General features: G+C 33.3%; 1 protein-coding gene across 1 annotated transcript; it reads left to right on the forward strand.

The window, feature by feature from the left end:
* Positions 1 to 12,115: 12,115 nt before the first annotated feature.
* On the forward strand, positions 12,116 to 13,321 carry LOC139864351 (uncharacterized). Its single transcript, XM_071852929.1, has 3 exons — positions 12,116 to 12,361; positions 12,509 to 12,942; positions 13,063 to 13,321. Exons 1-3 carry the CDS (start codon positions 12,116 to 12,118, stop codon positions 13,319 to 13,321), a joined length of 939 nt encoding a protein of 312 aa, XP_071709030.1.
* Positions 13,322 to 19,974: the final 6,653 nt, after the last annotated feature.

The raw sequence follows: 19,974 nt of genomic DNA on the forward strand, positions 1-19,974 counted from the left end.
TTTTTGTAATTTGAAATTGTGATATTAAGTCCCATTTCAAATTACCATGCATGTTTATATTTGTATTGTATGTATTTTATCTCATGTACACAACAGGGTAAAACAGTGCATTTTCAAAGACTGACATTAAGTTCAGCAAAAGCTATTAATTTTGACGACAAAATGCAAAATATATGTGAAATAACAACAGACGGAATGAACAAATGAAGTGCACCATTTATCATTCAAAGCATACAACAATATGTTTGGAAACTTTGGTAAAATTTTAATCATCTTTTTACGCTAATCACCCTTAATAATTTAAATTGTTACTGATTTCTTGCAAATGAGGGCATTGCAAAATCTTAAGTGTGGGAAGGGGTTAAATTCTTTCGGGTTTTAAAATTTTAATTTAAACACTTGGTTACCATTAAAAATACTAGTAATGCAGTAGTTGTATTAGAATCTAGTGCTCTCTGATAATAAAGAACAACCCTAGTCTTATATACTGACTACCCAATTCTAGTAAAATTTTTAAAATTTTTAAATAAATGAATTCAAAATCATGTTTATACATATTTATGAACGATAAAACTAGGTGTTAACACCGAAATTATTGTTACCTCGGAATGAACATAAATTGAGAAACAACTCAAAATGCTTGAATTCATTTAAAATGGAATAGAGGAGAATAAAAAGGTAAAGAAAGGAAAATAAAAGCCAAGTGTGGAAAAAATTTACCAAGTTATTAAAACATATATCACATATTTTTGTACAAATAATTGAAGATACTTTTGTTTTGGACAATATTAATCAGTTTTGCCCAGTTTATTGTAATATAAATGAAATTTAAAAGGAAGTAAAGTCTTCCGAGAAAAAGACACGCGCTTTTTGATTTAGGTCAGGAAGTTGTCGTCCAGACCAGTTGTAGAGTCTACGAAAAACCTTGAAAAGTTTTCTCGAAAATCAGCTGGAAATCCACGGACCTCAGCATCAAACAGGGTCGCCAAGTGGTCAGACTTATCCTGACCATGAGGGGATCTGTCTCGCACAATGGGGGGTATCGTGCAAATTAGCTTATAAGACTAATGAATCAGATCTCCAGAATGGATAATCTCCTTAAAGATCAAAAATCAGCTTTTAAGCCTGATATTACTCAATCCTTGGGATTGACCTTAAAGATTGAGAATTACAAACTCATGGAATTCGATGATATCTAAACTCGAGCTTGAACGAGAAAATATTTTGATTAAATTACAAACCGATTTGTTTTTTGAAAACCCTATTTTCAATGCGTTCATTACCATTGAACGTAAAATCCTAGGAATTCACCTGGAATTCATTAGGTCACCTGAACCAAATCGGGTGTCAACCGTAAGAACGGTGGTTACATAGCATGGTCGAAGACAGGACCTTGTGCCAGACCGAAAAACTATAGGGTGATCTTTACTATTGCTCCTACAAAGGATAGTAATTGCATCCGACACGATATAGACCATAATCAAAAGCATGTCACGGGACATTGCCTTAACAGTTGCTTGTTCAACGCTTTCCTTTACAACCGGACGGTAGTTTACCGAAAGGTAATATACGGAGCAAGTAAACTGGACGTGTTGCTTTCCCAATACAAGGTTAGCAAGTGAGTGACACAAAACCATAAGTTTTGAGCTAAAATTTTTAAATCTGAAACCCACAAAACCCACAAAAACAATTTGCAAACACCGATGAAGGGTTATTCCGGAAAACTTATCTAGGGTAAAAGCTAGATTGAATTTTCAAAAAGATCAAATGTTTTCATAAAGATCCAATTTCCTTAAAAGATCTAAATTTTTATTGTCATGTGGGACTGTAAACCACATCGTTACTACCATTGTTCATACCGCCGTATTAAAATCACTGATGTAGAAAGTGTGTAGAATAAAGAAGTGATTCTAGTAAAGTTATATTCAAGTTCTATATTGCTTGAGGACAAGCAATGCTCAAGTGTGGGAATATTTAATAATGCTAAAAACGAACATATATTTCATAGCATTTTTCTTCAAGAAAGACAAGCTTTTAGTTGCAATTGTTCTATTTACAAGTGATATTCGTTTAAATAATAAAAGGTGAAGACAAAAGATAGATTCGACTATTTGAAGATGCAAACGACCAACACACTAAAGAGTACAAACTACAATCCAAGTGGTTCAATTTATTGATGAGAAACGTCTAAAAGTTACAAGAGTACGAGCCGCGAAACGCAAAGTACAAGATATTAAACAGTACGCAAGGATGTTCGAAAATTCGGAACCGGGACATGAACCAACTATCAACGCGCGACGCAACGGAGCTAAAATTAAAGTCAACAATGCACAAGAATATAATATAATATATAATTAATTATATAAAATTATATATATTATATTATATATTAAATAAATACGCTCAGCCCACGTTTTGGAATCATGTGTGAGCAGGAAAAGACTGCCTTGCGATCGCATGGCCTGGAGGCTTTAAAACCATGCGATCGCATGGTTCACTGTAGCTGGCCACATCTATAAATTGAAGCATTTTTCGGACGAAATAATTACACCTTTTTCTTTTCCTTTCTCTAATTCTCAATCTATATATATATATATATATATATATATATATATATATATATATATATATATATATATTATTTATAATTTTAATTTTAATTTAAAATTAATAATAATAAGGTTATGTTAGCGAATGTTTTAAGTTTGTAAGTCGAAACTATGTCCTTGTAACGCTATGCAATTAATACTCATTGTAAGTTATGTTCAACCTTTTTAAATTAATGTCTCATAGCTAAGTTATTATTATGCTTATTTAAATCGAAGTAATCATGATGTTAGACTAAATATTAAAGACGGGGTTATTGGGCTTTGGACCATAATTGGGGTTTGGACAAAAGATCGACACTTGTGGAAATTAGACTATGGGCTATTAATGGGCTTTATATTTGTTTAATTGAATGATAGTTCGTTAATTTAATATAGAGATTTATAATTTGACGTATCTATAAATAACCATATACACTCGATCGGATATGATGGGCGGGATATTTATAAATACTAATAATCGTTCATTTAACGGGACACGGGAATGAATTAATAGTCAATGGACTCATTAAAACAGGGGTGGATTACATACAAGGACACTTGGTGTAATTGTTAATAAAGTATTAAAACTTTGGATTGCACACAGTCGATATCCTGGTGTAATCATTAACAATGTATTAAAACCTTATTACAGTTTAAGTCCCCAATTAGTTGGAATATTTGACTTCGGGTATAAGGATAATTTGACGAGGATACTCACACTTTATATTTATGACTGATGGACTGTTATGGACAAAAACCAGATGGACATATCGAATAATCCAGGACAAAGGACAATTAACCCACGGTAATAAATTAAAATCAACACGTCAAACATCATGATTACGGAAGTTTAAATAAGCATAATTCATTTATTTTATATCTCATCGCACTTTTATTTACTGTCATTTTATTTATTGCACTTTTAATTATCGTACTTTTAATTATCGCACTTTTATTTATCGTCATTTACTTTACGCTTTAAATTAAGTTGTATTTATATTTAATATTTTACATTAGGTTTTAATTGTGACTTAAGACATAAAATCGATAAACCGGTTATTAAACGGTAAAAACCCCCTTTTATAATAATAATAATACTACTTATATATATATATATATATATATATATATATATATATATATATATATATATATATATATACAAATATAGTTTAAAAAAATATAGCGTTAAACTTGGCTAGCTCCCTGCGGAACGAACCGGACTTACTAAAAAGTACACTACTCTACGATTAGGTACACTGCCTATAGTGTTGTAGCAAGGTTTAGGTATATCCATTCAATAAATAAATAAATAACTTGTGTAAAATTGTATCGTATTTAATAGTATTTCGCAATAAAAATTTTACTATTTTGTATACACCTCGCATAACACCAGTGGACGAAATCAAAATTTTTCTGGGAATCAGATGAAGCCGCCGACTTCGTGCTTAATTCCGTGTAGTTTTTGTTTTTTCTAGATCTGTATAAACTATGTTTTTGTGATGATTATTTAAACTATTTTGAATCTATTATGTTTTAATGTACTTTTTTGCCATGCTTAATGATTAAATAACAAGATTTTAGGGTTGATCAACACTTAATCCAACAATCTATTATTCGATTCACTCTACTCATTTAGTTCTAGTCAATCAAACTTGGTAATTGGATTGCATGCAATTAAGTTAAACAACATTAGTAGTAATAAACTTATTGAATTTGAATCACACTTATATAATAGAATTTGATATTGTTAGGCTTAGTCAAAGAACCTTTGTTTGGATGTGTTTGATTAATGATTGCATGAAAACTAGGTAAAGATTAGCTTTCAGCTAGTAACTTGAGTTGATCTACTTGATGTTTAATAGTATATTTACTTGTCAATCTATTTGTATGTTGATTAATCCTCATCATAAGATTAAATTGATATGTATCATGTAATTGAATTGAACACTAAGAATTAAGATGTTAGCCTTGAACATCACATAGCTAGCATATGCTTTAAGTCCTACTTGTTAAATGATATGCAACACTTAGCTTAACCTGGTTAGGGATAATAGTTGGTCTATGATTATTATCTTGCTTAGTGTTAATATAAGTCATGAAACTTGCCTAATATGATTCCCTTAGAAGTTATTCGTTCATATAACTGCTTTTATTTATCCTTTAATTCTTAAAACTTTGTCATTTAATTTATCAAAAACGTATCTTCAATTTTCTCTTTCCTAAGAGATAAGAATCAAAACATAAACAACAAACCAAAAACATAAAAAATCTATTTTCTAGTTCTTTAATAAGAGCTAGACTACATAATAAACCAACTTAAAACTGCATTTACGCTCTCTTGGAAAGATAACCTAAAATACTATGTCTGATCGGGTCTTGTTACTCCTTAGGGTGTTAAAAGTGTATTAAATAAAGGTTATATAAATTTAAAAGTTTGAAAAGGCAAATTAAGCACTGCACACTTTTTTCACATCACTATCTTCTTTACTTATGGTTACTACACTACTTGTTGAGCACTCAAGGTGAGTCTACAGTCCCATATAAACTTTTCTTTTGGGATGAGTTACATGCTGTTTCTTAAACTATTTTACAAGTTGGACATGAGTACTTAAAAACATATACATACGAGTGTGATCAAAAAAACTCCTAGCTTGAATATCTTAATTACTTACATAAGCTCGAATCATAGGGACGGATCCGTTAGGTTTGGCAGCCTCACCACTACTACTGTGGTTCTTATTACATCGTACACATATACACATGATCAAGTGTATGATTTTATAGGGTAAAGGGAAATCGTGTAGTCGTAGACTATTCATGGTGTTAAAGCTTTATATTCAAGTGCTCATTGGATTGTATATACTTTTACAAATATATTATACTAAATCTTGTGGTTTAATACTTACAAGTTACAACTGATTACTTAAACTTCTAGATTCACTCAACATTATTTGTTTGTCCATTTTGCATGTTTTATCTCAGGTCCATAGACGACTAGTTTCACCTGTCCTAGAGGTGCATGACATATGTTTGAAGTTCTTCATGTTTATTTAAAGACTCTACTTTAATGATTTGCATTATAAACTGTTTATTTTATTAAACACTGTTACTTATTTCCACGGTACTTATGGTATTTTTTCATTGGTGAAGCCTTATGTTTTAAGTCAAACTTTTTATCAATAAATGCGAATACTTTTGAAAACGTCTCATTTAAAGGGCGTAACTGTTACTGTGGGACCCGATGATTACCACATATGAGAATTTGGCGGGGTGTTATATATGCATATCCATATACATTTAGTTTTTGTTCATCTATATCCATTTAATTTTAGCTCATTCAGACATATCCACATCCACTGCATTAATCGTGTTAATGAATATCCATTAGTTATTCAAGAAATGTTAAATTTTTTTGATATATAATGAAAACAAAAATGTAATATAACGAAAAAATTATAACATGACACAATAAATCCACCAAAAGAACTTGTAATTTAATACAATTTGTTGTATTAACCATTAATCATAGATAATGACAATTTTAATGTATAATTTATATGTTTATATGATTAGATATACATGTACGTTTATTGTTATATAACACAATGAATTTATTATATGAATGCAAACAAAATGCATGTGTAATGGTAAATTCAATTGTAATATTAAATATGTGTGTGTGTGTGTGTATGTATGCATGTATGTATGTATGTATGTATGTATGTATATATATATATATATATATATATATATATATATATATATATATATATATATATATATATATATATATATATATATATATATATGACTATGTATTTCGGGTGTTAATTGATATACCCATGGATGGAAGTTTTTCATCAGTATCCATACCCATATCCATTTAGATTCATCCATATCCGTATCCATATATGTATCCACATCCGTTAAAATCATTCATATCCATCAATAGTTGGGTGGATCAGATGAATATTCACTGGGTCGGGTGGATATTTTCATCCATAACTGAAAGCTGAGCTTATATTTTAAATTAAAAACCATAATTTAAGTTTTATAGGTGTTTGATAAACTAGTTGAAGCTTATTTATGTAAAATAACATTTAAGGACAAAGAATTAAGAATATATAATGATATATAAGGCGTAAGGATGTTATTTCACCTTTCATAAGCACCTAGCTTATTTTACATAAAGGACCTTATTCTTTTAGAGCTCATATTTTTTTATAAGCTCTTGAATAAAGTCCTAACAGACAATGCTGTTAGTTTGAATTTATGAAAAAAATAAGTTTATTCTTTTATAAGCTACCATAAACTAGTATGTGAGATATACTCTAAGTGGTTTTTAATTACGGGATTTGACTCGCGTAGAAAACTAGAAATTAAGTACATACCCATTAGCTAGTTTTTTTTTTTTTTTGCATTTATATTTTATTATATGTATATTCTATAATAATCGATAATTATATTATCCATTATAATTTTAAGTTTAAAACTCTAATTAACATAATATATAATATACTATTTATATAGATATAAATGTTAAAGTTTCATTTATCATTAAAAAGGGTATTTATCAACTTTGATACTCCAACAAAATAAAACTAGTATGTTTGCAAAATATATGAAACTACACTTATTTATCTTAAATAACATGAATTTGTTTGTTAAGTATACTTTTCAATTTCGTCCTTCATGTCGTCTTTTGAGTATCAGTATAATGATGTACGTCTAACCCCATGCATTACGCGTTGCGTCTGACATAGGAATTCGTATAGTTCACAATTTTAACTATGTGTGCTACACTATTTATTTACAAAGACCTATTCAACATGAAGATTCTGACAAGTAACTTCTTACGCTACGCTTTGGCATATCGTAGCGTAACATTTGACTAAAGTTACATGGTGACTTGATCTTAATCCACGTCAAGAAATGTGGATTAAATCGTGGTGCCCGGGTATCAAGTCATAACCGTCAAATTCTGAAAGGTTCACTTAGTGGGCGGTTATCTATGTGAGGTTATTTAATAACCGTCAATCCAGCAGCTATAAATACAAGGCTTGATGCTCATTCAAGACACTTTTAGGAACTCTATAGAATCCATCGGTGATTCTCATTTTTAGAGACTCAGCAAAAGATGAATAAAAGTTATCTTTTGGATATATATATATATGTGTGTGTGTGTGTGTGTGTGTGTGTGTGTGTGTGTTTATTATATGAAATTAGATGGATTCGTTTGTCTTAACAATTTTAGCCTTCACTCGTTGCGTTTTACTACTATAAGCTTATACTCATCATTATACTACAAAAACATATGTGTTTCACTTTCAATTTTAGAATATAAGTCTAATTCAGTTAGAATTTTAATATAACAAAAACCCTAGCCGCTCCGGTTCTTTCTCGGCTCTCACCGATGATCTTTGATTTCTGGCAAGCTACTGGCTATTTTCTCATGATATGTTATCGACTATTCTTTCCCCTGGCAGTCTACGTACCATGGTGGGTAAAAAGAAAAATAAAGCTCCGAATACAGCAACTAGGGTGCTAAGAAATCGTAAGGTGGGTGGAGAACAAAGCGATTCTTTAAAGGAGGGAGATGAAAACAATATGTCATCGGAATACGAATCTGATAAAGGCTCGACGCTAGATGAAAGCAAAACCTCAACAGAGAATACTGAAGCAAACCCTAATCAGGCTCATATTGCTGAGGAAGAAAGTAAAAAGGATTAGAGCAAGATGGATGATGATAGGATCAGAGTGCATAGCGTTGATTCCTGGGATACGATAGAGAATAAAGAAGATCACCCTGGTAATGTCCATGTTGATGGGAATCATACGGGTTTGCATGAAGGGCAAGAAAATACTACAAAGAATCCTGTTGTTTTCGATAAGGAGGTAAGTGCTATTAAGTCTGATGATACTACGAAAGAGAATGGCACCGTTAGACCAACAGTATCCTACGTCAACGCTGTGGCAGGGTCTGTGCAGAAGCTTGTTGTGAATTTTCGTTTGATTGAACAGGAGAAACCTTTGGAGGATGACGTTGATGTTATGATTCCTGTTAAATCTGTTGTCGAAGCAAATAAGAGATACAATAATACGTTGTATGGGTATTTCCTGGGTAGAAGGGTGGCGTTTCCTGTGGTCCAAAACTATGTGATGAATGCATGGAAGAAATTTGGTATAAAAAAGATGATGATGAATGCAAAAGGTTTCTTTTTCTTCAAGTTTTCACGGAAGAAGGGATGATGAATGTGCTACAAAATGGCCCTTGGATGATACGCACGATCCCTATTATTTTGAATAAGTGGACTCCGGATGTCTCGCTCACAAAAGAAGACCTTACGAAGGTTCCAGTTTGGGTCAAGCTTCATGATATTCCGTTGGCAGGCTATACCGAGGTTGGCTTAAGTGTTATCGCTTCAAAAATAGGGAGACCCATGATGTTGGATGCTTATACTAGTACAATGTGTTTGGAATCATGGGGTCATCCTAATTATGCGTGAGCAATGATTGAGATTTCAGCAACTAATAAGCTGACTGAGTCGATCAGAGTAGGTACTCCGAATAGGGAAGGTAAGAGAAGCACGTCTGATGTGGTTCGTATTGAGTATGAGTGGAAACCCCCGAGATGTTCTTGTTGTAATGTTTTTGGTCACAAAGATGCTCAATGCCCAAAAATTGTAAGCATTGCTCCTCCTAAAGTTACGCAGGTTGAAGAAGATGGATTTGTGAAGGTTGCTAATAAAAAACAGCCTAAGGTAAATGACAAAGGTAAGCAACAAGGATATATTGTGGGTCAAGGGAAACCGAAATTGTTTTATAGACCAAAGCTTCGAACTGATGATGGAAAGGATAACTTTTCTCAACCTTCTGTTGGAACTAGTAAGAATATTAGTCCTAACAAAGGAGGTGTTACTACTTCTAATTCTTTTAATGCTCTACATGATAATGAAGATGGTGACAAAAACACATTGGTAATGGAGCTGAGGGATGAAGATGATGATGTTCTTGACAACCAGGATGAAACATCGATGTTTATGGGGTCAAAAAAACCTACTGAGGGGGCAAGCACTCCCGGGTTAAGGGTTCTCAATGATTAATATTGCTACATGGAACATAAGGGTTTGAACCTAACCCCAAAACAAGAGGAGGTTCGTGATGTTGTTCGCAGTAATAAACTTTCGGTGTATGCTATATTGGAGTCCCATGTGTCTATTGCTAGGTTGAATGACATTTGTAACTTCGTTTTTCCTAGTTGGGTCTGGTTGTCTAATAATAGAGTGTGTGATCATGGCATGCGCATAATTATTGGTTGGAACCCGAATGAAGTTAGATTGATGATTCTGGCTATGACGGACCAAGTAGTGCATTGTGTGGTCAAGACGATGGATGATAAATGACAATGTTTTGTTTCTTTCATGTATGCGGATAACTATTATATTAAGAGAAGGAATCTGTGGGAAAGTCTGAAGTATCATAGTTGTTCGGTTAGTATCCAGCCATGGGTAATGCTTGGTGATTTTAATGTCTCTCTGGAAATTGAAGAGTCAACAGCTAGTTCATCGAGCTGCACGTTGGCTATGAGAGAGTTTCGGGAATGCATTGAAATTATTAATATGGTGGATGTTAATCATAGTGGCTTTCAATTCACTTGGAATCAACGTCCGAACTCCTCTTTAGGAATCTTCAAAAAAATTGATAGGGTGATGGCGAATGATGTGTTTATTAATAACTACACTAATGCTTATGTCATCTTCCAACCTTATCGTATTTCGGACCATTACCCTGCGGTCCTAAAAATTCCTATTGAGATGGAAAGAAAGCCAAGGCCTTTCAAGTTTAGTAACACCATTGCTAAAAGGGAAGATTTTATAGGCACTGTTCAGAGGGGGTGGAACGTGGATATCCAGGGACATTCGATGTATAGTGTTGTCAAAAGGTTACATCTCTTAAAGAAGCCTATGAGGAAGCTTATGTGGTTCAAGGGTGATATTCATGAACAAGTGATTCAAAGTCGAAAGGTGCTAGAAAATGCCCAAAAGGAGCTTGATGAATCTCCTGATCTTCGTTGATGTAGAGAAAAGGCGAGTATTGCCCTGAAGAGTTACAACCAACTGTTTCTAGAAGAGGAAAGCTTATTAAAACAAAAGTCAAAAATCGAATGGCTTCGTGTTGGTGACCGTAATTCAGCTTACTTTCATCGAGTTGTGAAAGGTAGAACGAATAGAAGTCGTATTGAAGCTGTCATGGGTGCGAATGATGTAATGGTAGAGGGTAGTGTTGTTCCGCCATTATTTGTTACTCATTATGAAAATTTCCTTGGAGTCGCTTCAGTGTGTGAGAAATTTCGTGACCCAGGTTCGTTATTTACATCTAGAATTAGCCAGCAAAGTGCAAATTATATGGTTCGTCCTATCACTGACGTGGAGGTTAAAGATGCTATGTTTGGGATCGGTGACAACAAATCCCCGGGTTCGGATGGATATACGTCTACCTTTTTTAAAGAAGCATGGGAGGTTGTTGGGAGCGATGTGACCCGTGCTATTAAAGATTTTTTCATCAATGGCCAACTTTTAAAAGAGGTAAATAATACTATCATTGCTCTTATTCCGAAGGTCCGAGCCCCTAGCAAGGTGACTGAGTACGGCATATCTCTTGTTGTAATGTGATTTACAAATGTATTAGTAAAATTATTACCGCAAGAATCAAGGCAAGTTTGGATGAGGTAGTGAGTATGAATCAATCTGCATTTATTCCGGGCAGGAGGATTGCAGATAATATTCTCTTAACTCAAGAAATCATGAAAAATTACCATTTGAACCGCGGCACTCCGAGATGTGCGTTTAAAGTTGACATCCAAAAAGCATATGATACGGTTGATTGGAATTTTCTTGAGGCTACTCTTATCTGTTTTGATTATCCGAGAAAAATGATAAAATGGATCATGGCGTGTGTTTCTAATTCCTCGTATATGATAAGTATTAATGGGGAATTGCATGGTTTTTTCAAGGGAAAGCGAGGGTTGAGACAAGGTGACCCAATGTCACCTTATTAATTTACGTTGGTCATGGAGGTTCTAACTCTAATGTTGAAGAGGAATGTTGTCCAATCTGATAATTTCCGTTTTCACCTGAATTGTGACAAATTAAAAATAATCAATTTATGTTTTGCTGATGACTTATTTTTGTTCTCTCATGCGGATGTCACCTCAGTAAAAATTATTAGAGATTCGATATAAGAGTTCAAGCATTGCTCGGGCTTAGCTCCTAGTATGCCGAAAAGTACTGCTTTCTTTTCTCATGTTAGTGTGGCTACAAAGAACCAAATTTTGGCTATCCTACCATTTGAAGAAGGTAGTCTGCCTATTCGATACTTGGGTGTGCCGTTGATATCCTCACGTCTAATGTATCGTGATTGTAAAATCCTTGTTGATAGAGTGCGAAAAAAAAATCGATGATTGGAAGAATAAATTTCTTTCTTTTACGGGGCGAGTTCAACTTATTATTTCGGTTCTCACGGCTATGCAACTTTATTGGTGTTCGGATTTTATTCTTCCGGATGCTATTGTTAATGATATTGAAAAGTTGATGCGGGATTTTCTTTGGTGTCAAGGTGAGCTGAAGAGGGGTAAGGCGAAGGTTAAGTGGGATGACGTTTGCCTCCCAAAAGAGGAGGGCGGTTTGAGTATTAAACGTCTTAAGTATTGGAATGTGGCCCTCATGGCGTCTCACATTTGGCGATTGTTAACACTTAAGCAATCTTTATGGGTCCGTTGGATACATTAATACAAGATTCGAGATAGAAATATTTGGGACATCAACATCGTTGCCGGGTCATCATGGAGTTGGCGTAGTTTACTTAGGATCAGACCTTTGGTGAGACAATTCTTCTCTTATCAAATTGGTAATGGTAAGATAGCTTCTGCATGGTTTGATGATTGGTGCTTATTGGGTCCCCTGTGTGACTCCATTCCTTTTGTTGACATCGAATTGGCTGGTTACCATAAGCTTAATAAGGTGAATGATATTGTGTCTAATAATTCCTTTAATTGGCCACATGATTGGAGTATAAAATTCCCAGCCTTATCCACTATTCCAACTCCTCATTTGAGCGATTTGGATGATCAAGTGGTTTGGAGGGGTGAATCTAATTCTGGTCGTGGTGGTTCTGTTGCGTGCATTTGGGAGTCGATTAGACCTCGGGCTCCCAAAGTTAGATGGTTTGAAGTGGTTTGGTTCTCTCAGTGCATCCCGAAACATGCATTTGTCATGTGGTTATTGATGGGTGAGCGTCTTAAAACTCAAGATAGATTAAAACCGTGGGAGGTACGAGCTAACCCGATTTTAAAGTGCTTGTTATGTAATGACATCATGGACTCTCATGACCACCTTTTTTTCAACTATTATTTCTCAAAACGGGTCTGGCATAACATATTGGGGTTGATTTGAGTTGATATTGGTGGCTCTAGCTGGAAGGAGTGTCGTGATTCTATCGTATGGGCTGCAAAGGGTAGATCAGCTGAATGGGTTGTGGCTAAACTGTGCTTTGGTGCTGCTGTATACCACATATGGCAGGAAAGGAATTCTAGGCTGTTTAAGAAACACAAACAAACTGAAGAACAGCTATTCGAAACCATTCGCTCCAATGTAAGATTGATGTTGACGGCGACTAATTTCAAGAATTCAAAAAAGGTTGAGCAAATGAAGATTGACTGGCAACTTGGATAGAGTGTGCTTTATCTCTTTGTTAGTGTTTTGGGTTTAGCTTTCTCGTGTCTGTAATAGCTTGTAGATTGCTAGTGGGCTGTTTATGCTTGGCTGCAAGTGTCTCTTGTAGCAGCTGTGCTTTATCGTTGTACTGTTTTGTTATTATTTATAATATTTGCCTGGGGTAACCCTTACCCAAAAAAAAAGAATTTTAATATAACATAATATAATATTATATTATATTATATAATATTAGTTTATTTTAATGTCTATTATTTTTTAAATTAATCTCTCTGTTGATCAATAAAAATCTAATTGCTATATAATTTTGAACTATAAAATACTAATAATAATGATTATAAATAAAGTATTGTATCATATTAAGACACTCATTATGTTTATTTGTTTTATAATCTTATATTACCATTACAATATGGTATAACATATGTTTCTAAATATATATATATATATATATATATATATATATATATATATATATATATATATATATATATATATATATATATATAGTTTCCTTTTATATATTCTTTAGTTAGATTAAAAAAATTGGACTTATAAAACCATGTGCATACATGGGTTTTGAAAGTAGAAAAAGTTGTAGTTGTTAGAATTTAGTATCCAATCAAGACAACTATTTTACATCAATTACTAACCCACGAAAGACAAAGAATAATCTAAAAGTATAAACAATAAAATCAAAGCATAGCGACACAAAGGTTTAACATGGTTATATCCAACTCTAAACACGAAGAAGAGTTTAGTCAACTGGCGCAAACTAGAGAAATTTTCACTAATAATTTTTGCACCTATTACAATGAGGTCAGGGGTCTATTTAGAGTGAAACATCAAACCTAGTATGGAGTAGTACATTGTTCCACAAGTTAACTTACCATTCAATCCAAAGACATTTCAAAAATCAATTACCACCTTTTGAACAAGTTGACTTTGCCTTCAAGTAAACAACATTTCTAACCTTTAAGTAAAACTTATCTCCCACACAATCTTAATTTTCTTTCCTTAGTTAAAGTTTGTATATCTCAACAATCTCCCACTTCGAGACTTGAACAAACCCATACCGATAACCCGTCTCGACTTCATTTAACCTACCCCCATCTATACAGTCAAGAAAGCTTCTTGGGACACGTACATTCCAACTCATCAAACTGATCAAGATAGTAGCTTTTGATAAAGAGCACTTCAACTACATTCGCCAAAATGTAAACAACCTCACTATCAGTTATATTGAATACCCACAAAAACTCCCGATTAGCTAACTACGACTCCTTTTAATATCACCAGATACACTATCCGGGACACGCCACACTTCACCACCGATTACCCGCCCGTGGGAAGGAATTCTTTCGATATCAAAAACACCGTTGAGTAATAATTCAATCTTTAGTTACTAGCTTAAGTCATCTCTCGGTTTCTGTGCCATCATTGAAGTGCGCGCGACTTCAATCACATGATTTAAACAGGAGACAAAATAGCATCAACTCAACGCTCTAGACACGTCCAACCCTGTCACCGAATTGTCAACGATCACCCTCGTACATAATTCCCTTCTATTACTAATTTTCCTTCCCAACTATCAGAAAATCTAATAGACACCCTCGTAGACTCTTTATCAAGGCTCTAGTGAAAACGCAATCACAACCTCGAAATCTACACTTTTCAACTTTCCGCTTTCACACTGGTACACTGACCCATCCTGATGTGCTAAATCTAACCTATAAAATTAAACTAGAAATTACTAAAAACAATTAGCACACAAGTAGACAACTATCTTAATCGTGCAATAAAAGCTATAGCAAGTCCTAGTTTGTTCCACATGGAGCAAGTGTGATTAAGAATTTTAAACTAATAATTATTCTAAAGAAATTAGAGGATTTTAAATTTTAAATTAAAACTTAAATTAAATAAACAAGAATTATACAAATACGAAATCAGATGAGATACGAATATCCACTTAGAGTCAATTCACCTAGCCCAGATTGCTTTATTAAGCTCAATTAAACACTGCAAGTGCAGGAAATTGATAATTCAAGTTGGTGTTCCTCACCTAAATTACCAATTTTGATATATAAGTGTGACTAAATCACGTTGGTGTCGCACACGTAAATTAAGCACACAATCAATTAATTATGGAACACTAAAGATTACAATTTAACTTAGATCGTTTTGGTATCCCTTTACAACCTCACAATAACTTTCAGTTAACCAACAATCAAATCACTAATAATCAATTTATAGTATAGTGTCCCTTATATAATTAGAATAGTTATCTAGTCAATTTATTAAAAAACTAACAAAATTCATCAATTCAAATAAATGACGTTATCAAATTAATAAATTCAATGATTCAATTAATTTGAAACCTTCAATAACAATGGTTAATTATAATCAAAAGCAATTTTAGACAGTTGAATAAATTAAAGATAACAATTCATCACCAGGTTTCAATCATCTAAGTAGACATGAGAAATTTAGCTAGACATAATCATGTTGAGAACAAATAAAATTTATATAACAGTCACAAGTATTCATTATATTAATTAAAAATAAAGAAAGAAGAATACCAGAATTGAATCTTTGAATGAAATTGCAATCCCCAATAATTTGAAAGCTTAAAACAATGTAACAACTCTTGAAAATTCGTAACTAAACCCTAAAAATCGTAACTGATACGTAAATAAAAATTAACCTTAAAGTTGGGATTAAATGGAGTATTTATAGGCTAAATTCGAAGTCAGAAACTGCCAATCCTCGCGTTTTGTGAGGCCACCCTCGCGTTCTGTGAGCTTACTAGAACTCGATAACAGTTTTTAAACATGAAAATGTGATCAGAACTTGGGAGCCGGTAACCAGTTGAGCCTCGCGTTTGGGATAGTTCCTCGCGTTTTGCGAGGTTTAAGTCCAGAACGCGAGGATTGTTGTTGTAACTGGTTTATTGTTTTGCTTGAACAATCGTCTTCAACTTGATCTCTTTATGATAAAACTTTGTTAAATCTTCATCAAAGTGCCATCAACCAATTCTTCAACACAAATCTTCACTTTTATCACAAACGAGCTCAAAGCCTTTAAAAAGGAGCCAAATTAATAGAATCAAGAACCGATAACGCGAATAAAAATATATAAACGAGCTATTATCACATCCTCATAGCTATGAATTTCACGGACGCATCTTCTCATCCTTAAGCACGCTTCCATTGTACGAGTAAGAACTAAACCACAGCTACCCAAGAAGAATCTTGTTCGTACCACCCTGTCAATTGCAAATTGCTTTGAAATTGGAGCGTAAAACAAGTACTCGAGTCTATAGTGTTCTGAATCAACTCACTAACCTTGCGAAAATTGGAGAAACACGTCGCACAACCATCTCTACAACTCTCACGAGTCGTCCGACTCCCAGTAACCCGATACTTCTGTCAGTTACCAAACTCACACTGAGTTCCCGACACTTTCAACAATATCTAAAAAGCTTTAAAGTCTGGGACTTACAAGATTATTCACTCCATCAATCACCTAAAGATTCTTAATTGGTCACCTTAAAGAAACCGCTCATTTGTTGAGCGAAACATTATCCAAACCTCGAGAACCGGTCGAACGTGTGCTATCCGACACCCTTCGACAACCAATTTCTTCAAGTAAGAGAAGCTCAAACCAGCCCGCATATTCCACATAGAATATCCGACCAAAACTTTTTGTCATCCCGTTTTATACCCGCAAGTGCCAAAAAAATTACGGAATGAAAAAGGAAAAGAGTAAAAAGTTGTAACGAAAAAGACAAAAATAAAAGTTAACAAAAAGACATATTATCTTCTTACCCTTGAAGTTGGGGTTAATTACTATGGATTCTTACTAGGAACAGTAACAAATCACCATGATTAGTATATGTCTCCAAAATTTTATATACGTTTATCTAAGTAAATCATATGTTTCCAAAAACTTTCTCACTGAATATTTTTTGAATATATGATATGTTTGATAACCAAGAAAAACAACTTACGTTTCACTGCGGGTGGTTTTGATCGGGTAATCGAAGAGGGTGATTTTGATTGGTTAATTCAACCTGAGAAATTAAAGGGATAAAAAAGGAAGAAAAAAAAGTTGTAAAGAAAAAAGCAAATTTTTTTTTTCTAATTAGATAAATTATCCTGTTGCCCCTGAAGTTGGGGTTAATTATGATGGGTTGTCACTGTGAACGATAACAACTCACCATGATTAGTATATATCTAATGTGAATGTTGCAGTTACAGTAAAAGTGGATTTTACAATCTACATAGAAAATAAATAACCGATAGTTATAAATGAGGATACATGATTAATAATTAATTATAATTAGTTAGATGTAATTAAAGATGAGCAATAATATCTAATATTTATATATATGCTTGTGTATACGTATAGATATTTGTCGTGTCGTCTTTGAGAAGGCTTGTTATTTATCATATTTATAGTGTAAATCTAATTATTACGGAGTATTTCATATGTATACGGTATAAAAACTGGTTTATACTTTTCAAGAAAGTATCTCACCATTGTCGATATTCTAAAATAACAGTTGTTGAAAATAACTTCAATTTTATGACATTTATATGTATCTAACAAAAATTTATCTATACAAACATCTTAGAGCTATAATTGAGAAATAGGTAGTTGATAAACGTTGGTTATAAAATCGACTTATTTAGTTAAAGTTATATTTAACCAGCTTGTTAATTTCATAGTAGTTGACAGATATACAAGAAAATTGACAATTATTATAAGATGATTATCCTATTAATCATTGTTTTATGACAAAAGGGGAGACCTCATATTATACCAGCATCTCTTTCGGTTCTTCGGTCACCTAGAGGTGTATATTCTCATTCTGTCTAGATTTTGGTATCATAAGTCATATTGCTTCTACTTTTTTTGGGAAAATCGGTCTTCGGGTATTTAGGCATGGTTTATGCCATGATCAGTGTAGGTGTTTCTTGATTTCTTGTTTGAGATCATCATATGTTATTGTGGGCTTAGACATTGGAGTATGTGACTCAAACGATAGTTTAATTCATTGTAAATGAATCCGTTGCTTGTCAAAAAATATAATATTTTTATATTGAGGCTAAGCTTAAACCCACACGAGTAAATTTAACAGAAAGAAGGGTCAGACTGGATTTAGTTATTTGTTCATTATGTTGCAACTCTCCAGAAAATCAGGATCATATTTTCACTGGCTGTAAATTGGTTCAACAATTATGGAGAGATATTCTAAATTGGTGGAATCTATAGGGTCAATCTCAAATGGAGTTATTAATGCTACTAGTATGTAACCTCTATAGTAGCTCGGATTCGATGAAAATTCTCAACTTGGATCCTAGATTAACACTCTTTTGACTTATTTAAATATGAAGAAACAAGATAGTCTTTACGCCAGATGTATGTCGAAACACAACACTAAATGAAGATATTTTGGATAGTCTAAAGATCATAACTCATATTTGGATATCTCAATTATCCACGAGTTTCAATGAATGGCGGGTAAATGTCAGGAGGTCAAGCGATTGAAATTGCAGTTTTGTTAAAAAGTTTTTTTCCAAGTAGTATGAGAATGTTAAATAGGAGGTAAAGATTAATTGGAGATCAGGTAACCTATACGTTTTGATAGATGGATGTGTAGGAGGTTTGGCTTGTTTATTATCTACCATGGTGAATGTTATGTGATTTATGCCAATGTTTAAAATCAATAATATCTTTGGTATTTAAAATCAACTAGCTCCTCGATAAGCCGCAACTTATGAACCCTTACGTCCATTTGAAAAATTCTCAATCACCAAATGCTCTTACCACAAGATCCTAATGCTACCACTAAGTGAAACATCACTTATCTTCTAGATACCTTTAAGAAGATAGTTTACAAGTAAACTCACAACTAAGTTTACAATCTTTCTTGCTTGAATCACTCTAAATAGATTACAATAATATTTGAATGATATCAGTAAATGTATGGAAGTTTAAATGTAAGAGGTGAGTCTTCAAGTGCTCCAAGGTTTGGCTTTTATAGGAAAGAGAAATTCAAATCCGAACATCTGCGGCTCACCTCACGGTCGACCGTGGGTCGACCGTGCAAGCCCTGACCTCAGATTTTTGTAGCCGTTTGAGATCTTTAACTTTGCCTTTTTCTCTTATTGGAAAGCTGTAATTAGATGCCAAAAACATCTAAAAGACTTTAATTACCCCTTTTTATCTTGGAAACATTTTTTGAGGTTGACCTTGGCTTGAAAGAGGAAAGTCACATTGTACTAGAGGTGTGTCATCGATTTTCTTTTAAGGCAAATGCAGAATTTTGATACCATAACAACCACAAGCTTCCGAACTTCAAGTCACAAGTCTTCAAACCTTTTGTCCACATTACTTTTGCAATTATATGCACTCATTAGCTACTTGCAATCTTCTAAATTAAACTAACTTGTTTTATTTGAAGACTTTTGGGAGTTTACAATAAGCTCTTATTAAGCATGTAATTAATGCTTAATGGTTACTCAAGTTGAGAGCATCTCTTTAATTGGGACTTAATGACTATATTAAATGTTTCATTACTTTTAATTTAGATTTAAATAAATGCCCTTTGAAAAAGAACTTTTACCCATACTTGTGTGTGTAACATT

Source organism: Rutidosis leptorrhynchoides, chromosome 8, assembly GCF_046630445.1.
Source record: "Rutidosis leptorrhynchoides isolate AG116_Rl617_1_P2 chromosome 8, CSIRO_AGI_Rlap_v1, whole genome shotgun sequence".
In the NCBI taxonomy this organism is placed as follows: Eukaryota; Viridiplantae; Streptophyta; class Magnoliopsida; order Asterales; family Asteraceae; genus Rutidosis; species Rutidosis leptorrhynchoides.

Coding starts and splice junctions, on each gene's coding strand:
- LOC139864351 (XM_071852929.1), top strand. CDS start 12,116: ATGCAACTTTATTGGTGTTCGGATTTTATTCTTCCGGATGCTATTGTT. Junction 12,362..12,508: donor CACTTAAGCAATCTTTATGG/GTCCGTTGGATA, acceptor GGTAATGGTAAG/ATAGCTTCTGCATGGTTTGA. Junction 12,943..13,062: donor CGAGCTAACCCGATTTTAAA/GTGCTTGTTATG, acceptor TGGTGGCTCTAG/CTGGAAGGAGTGTCGTGATT.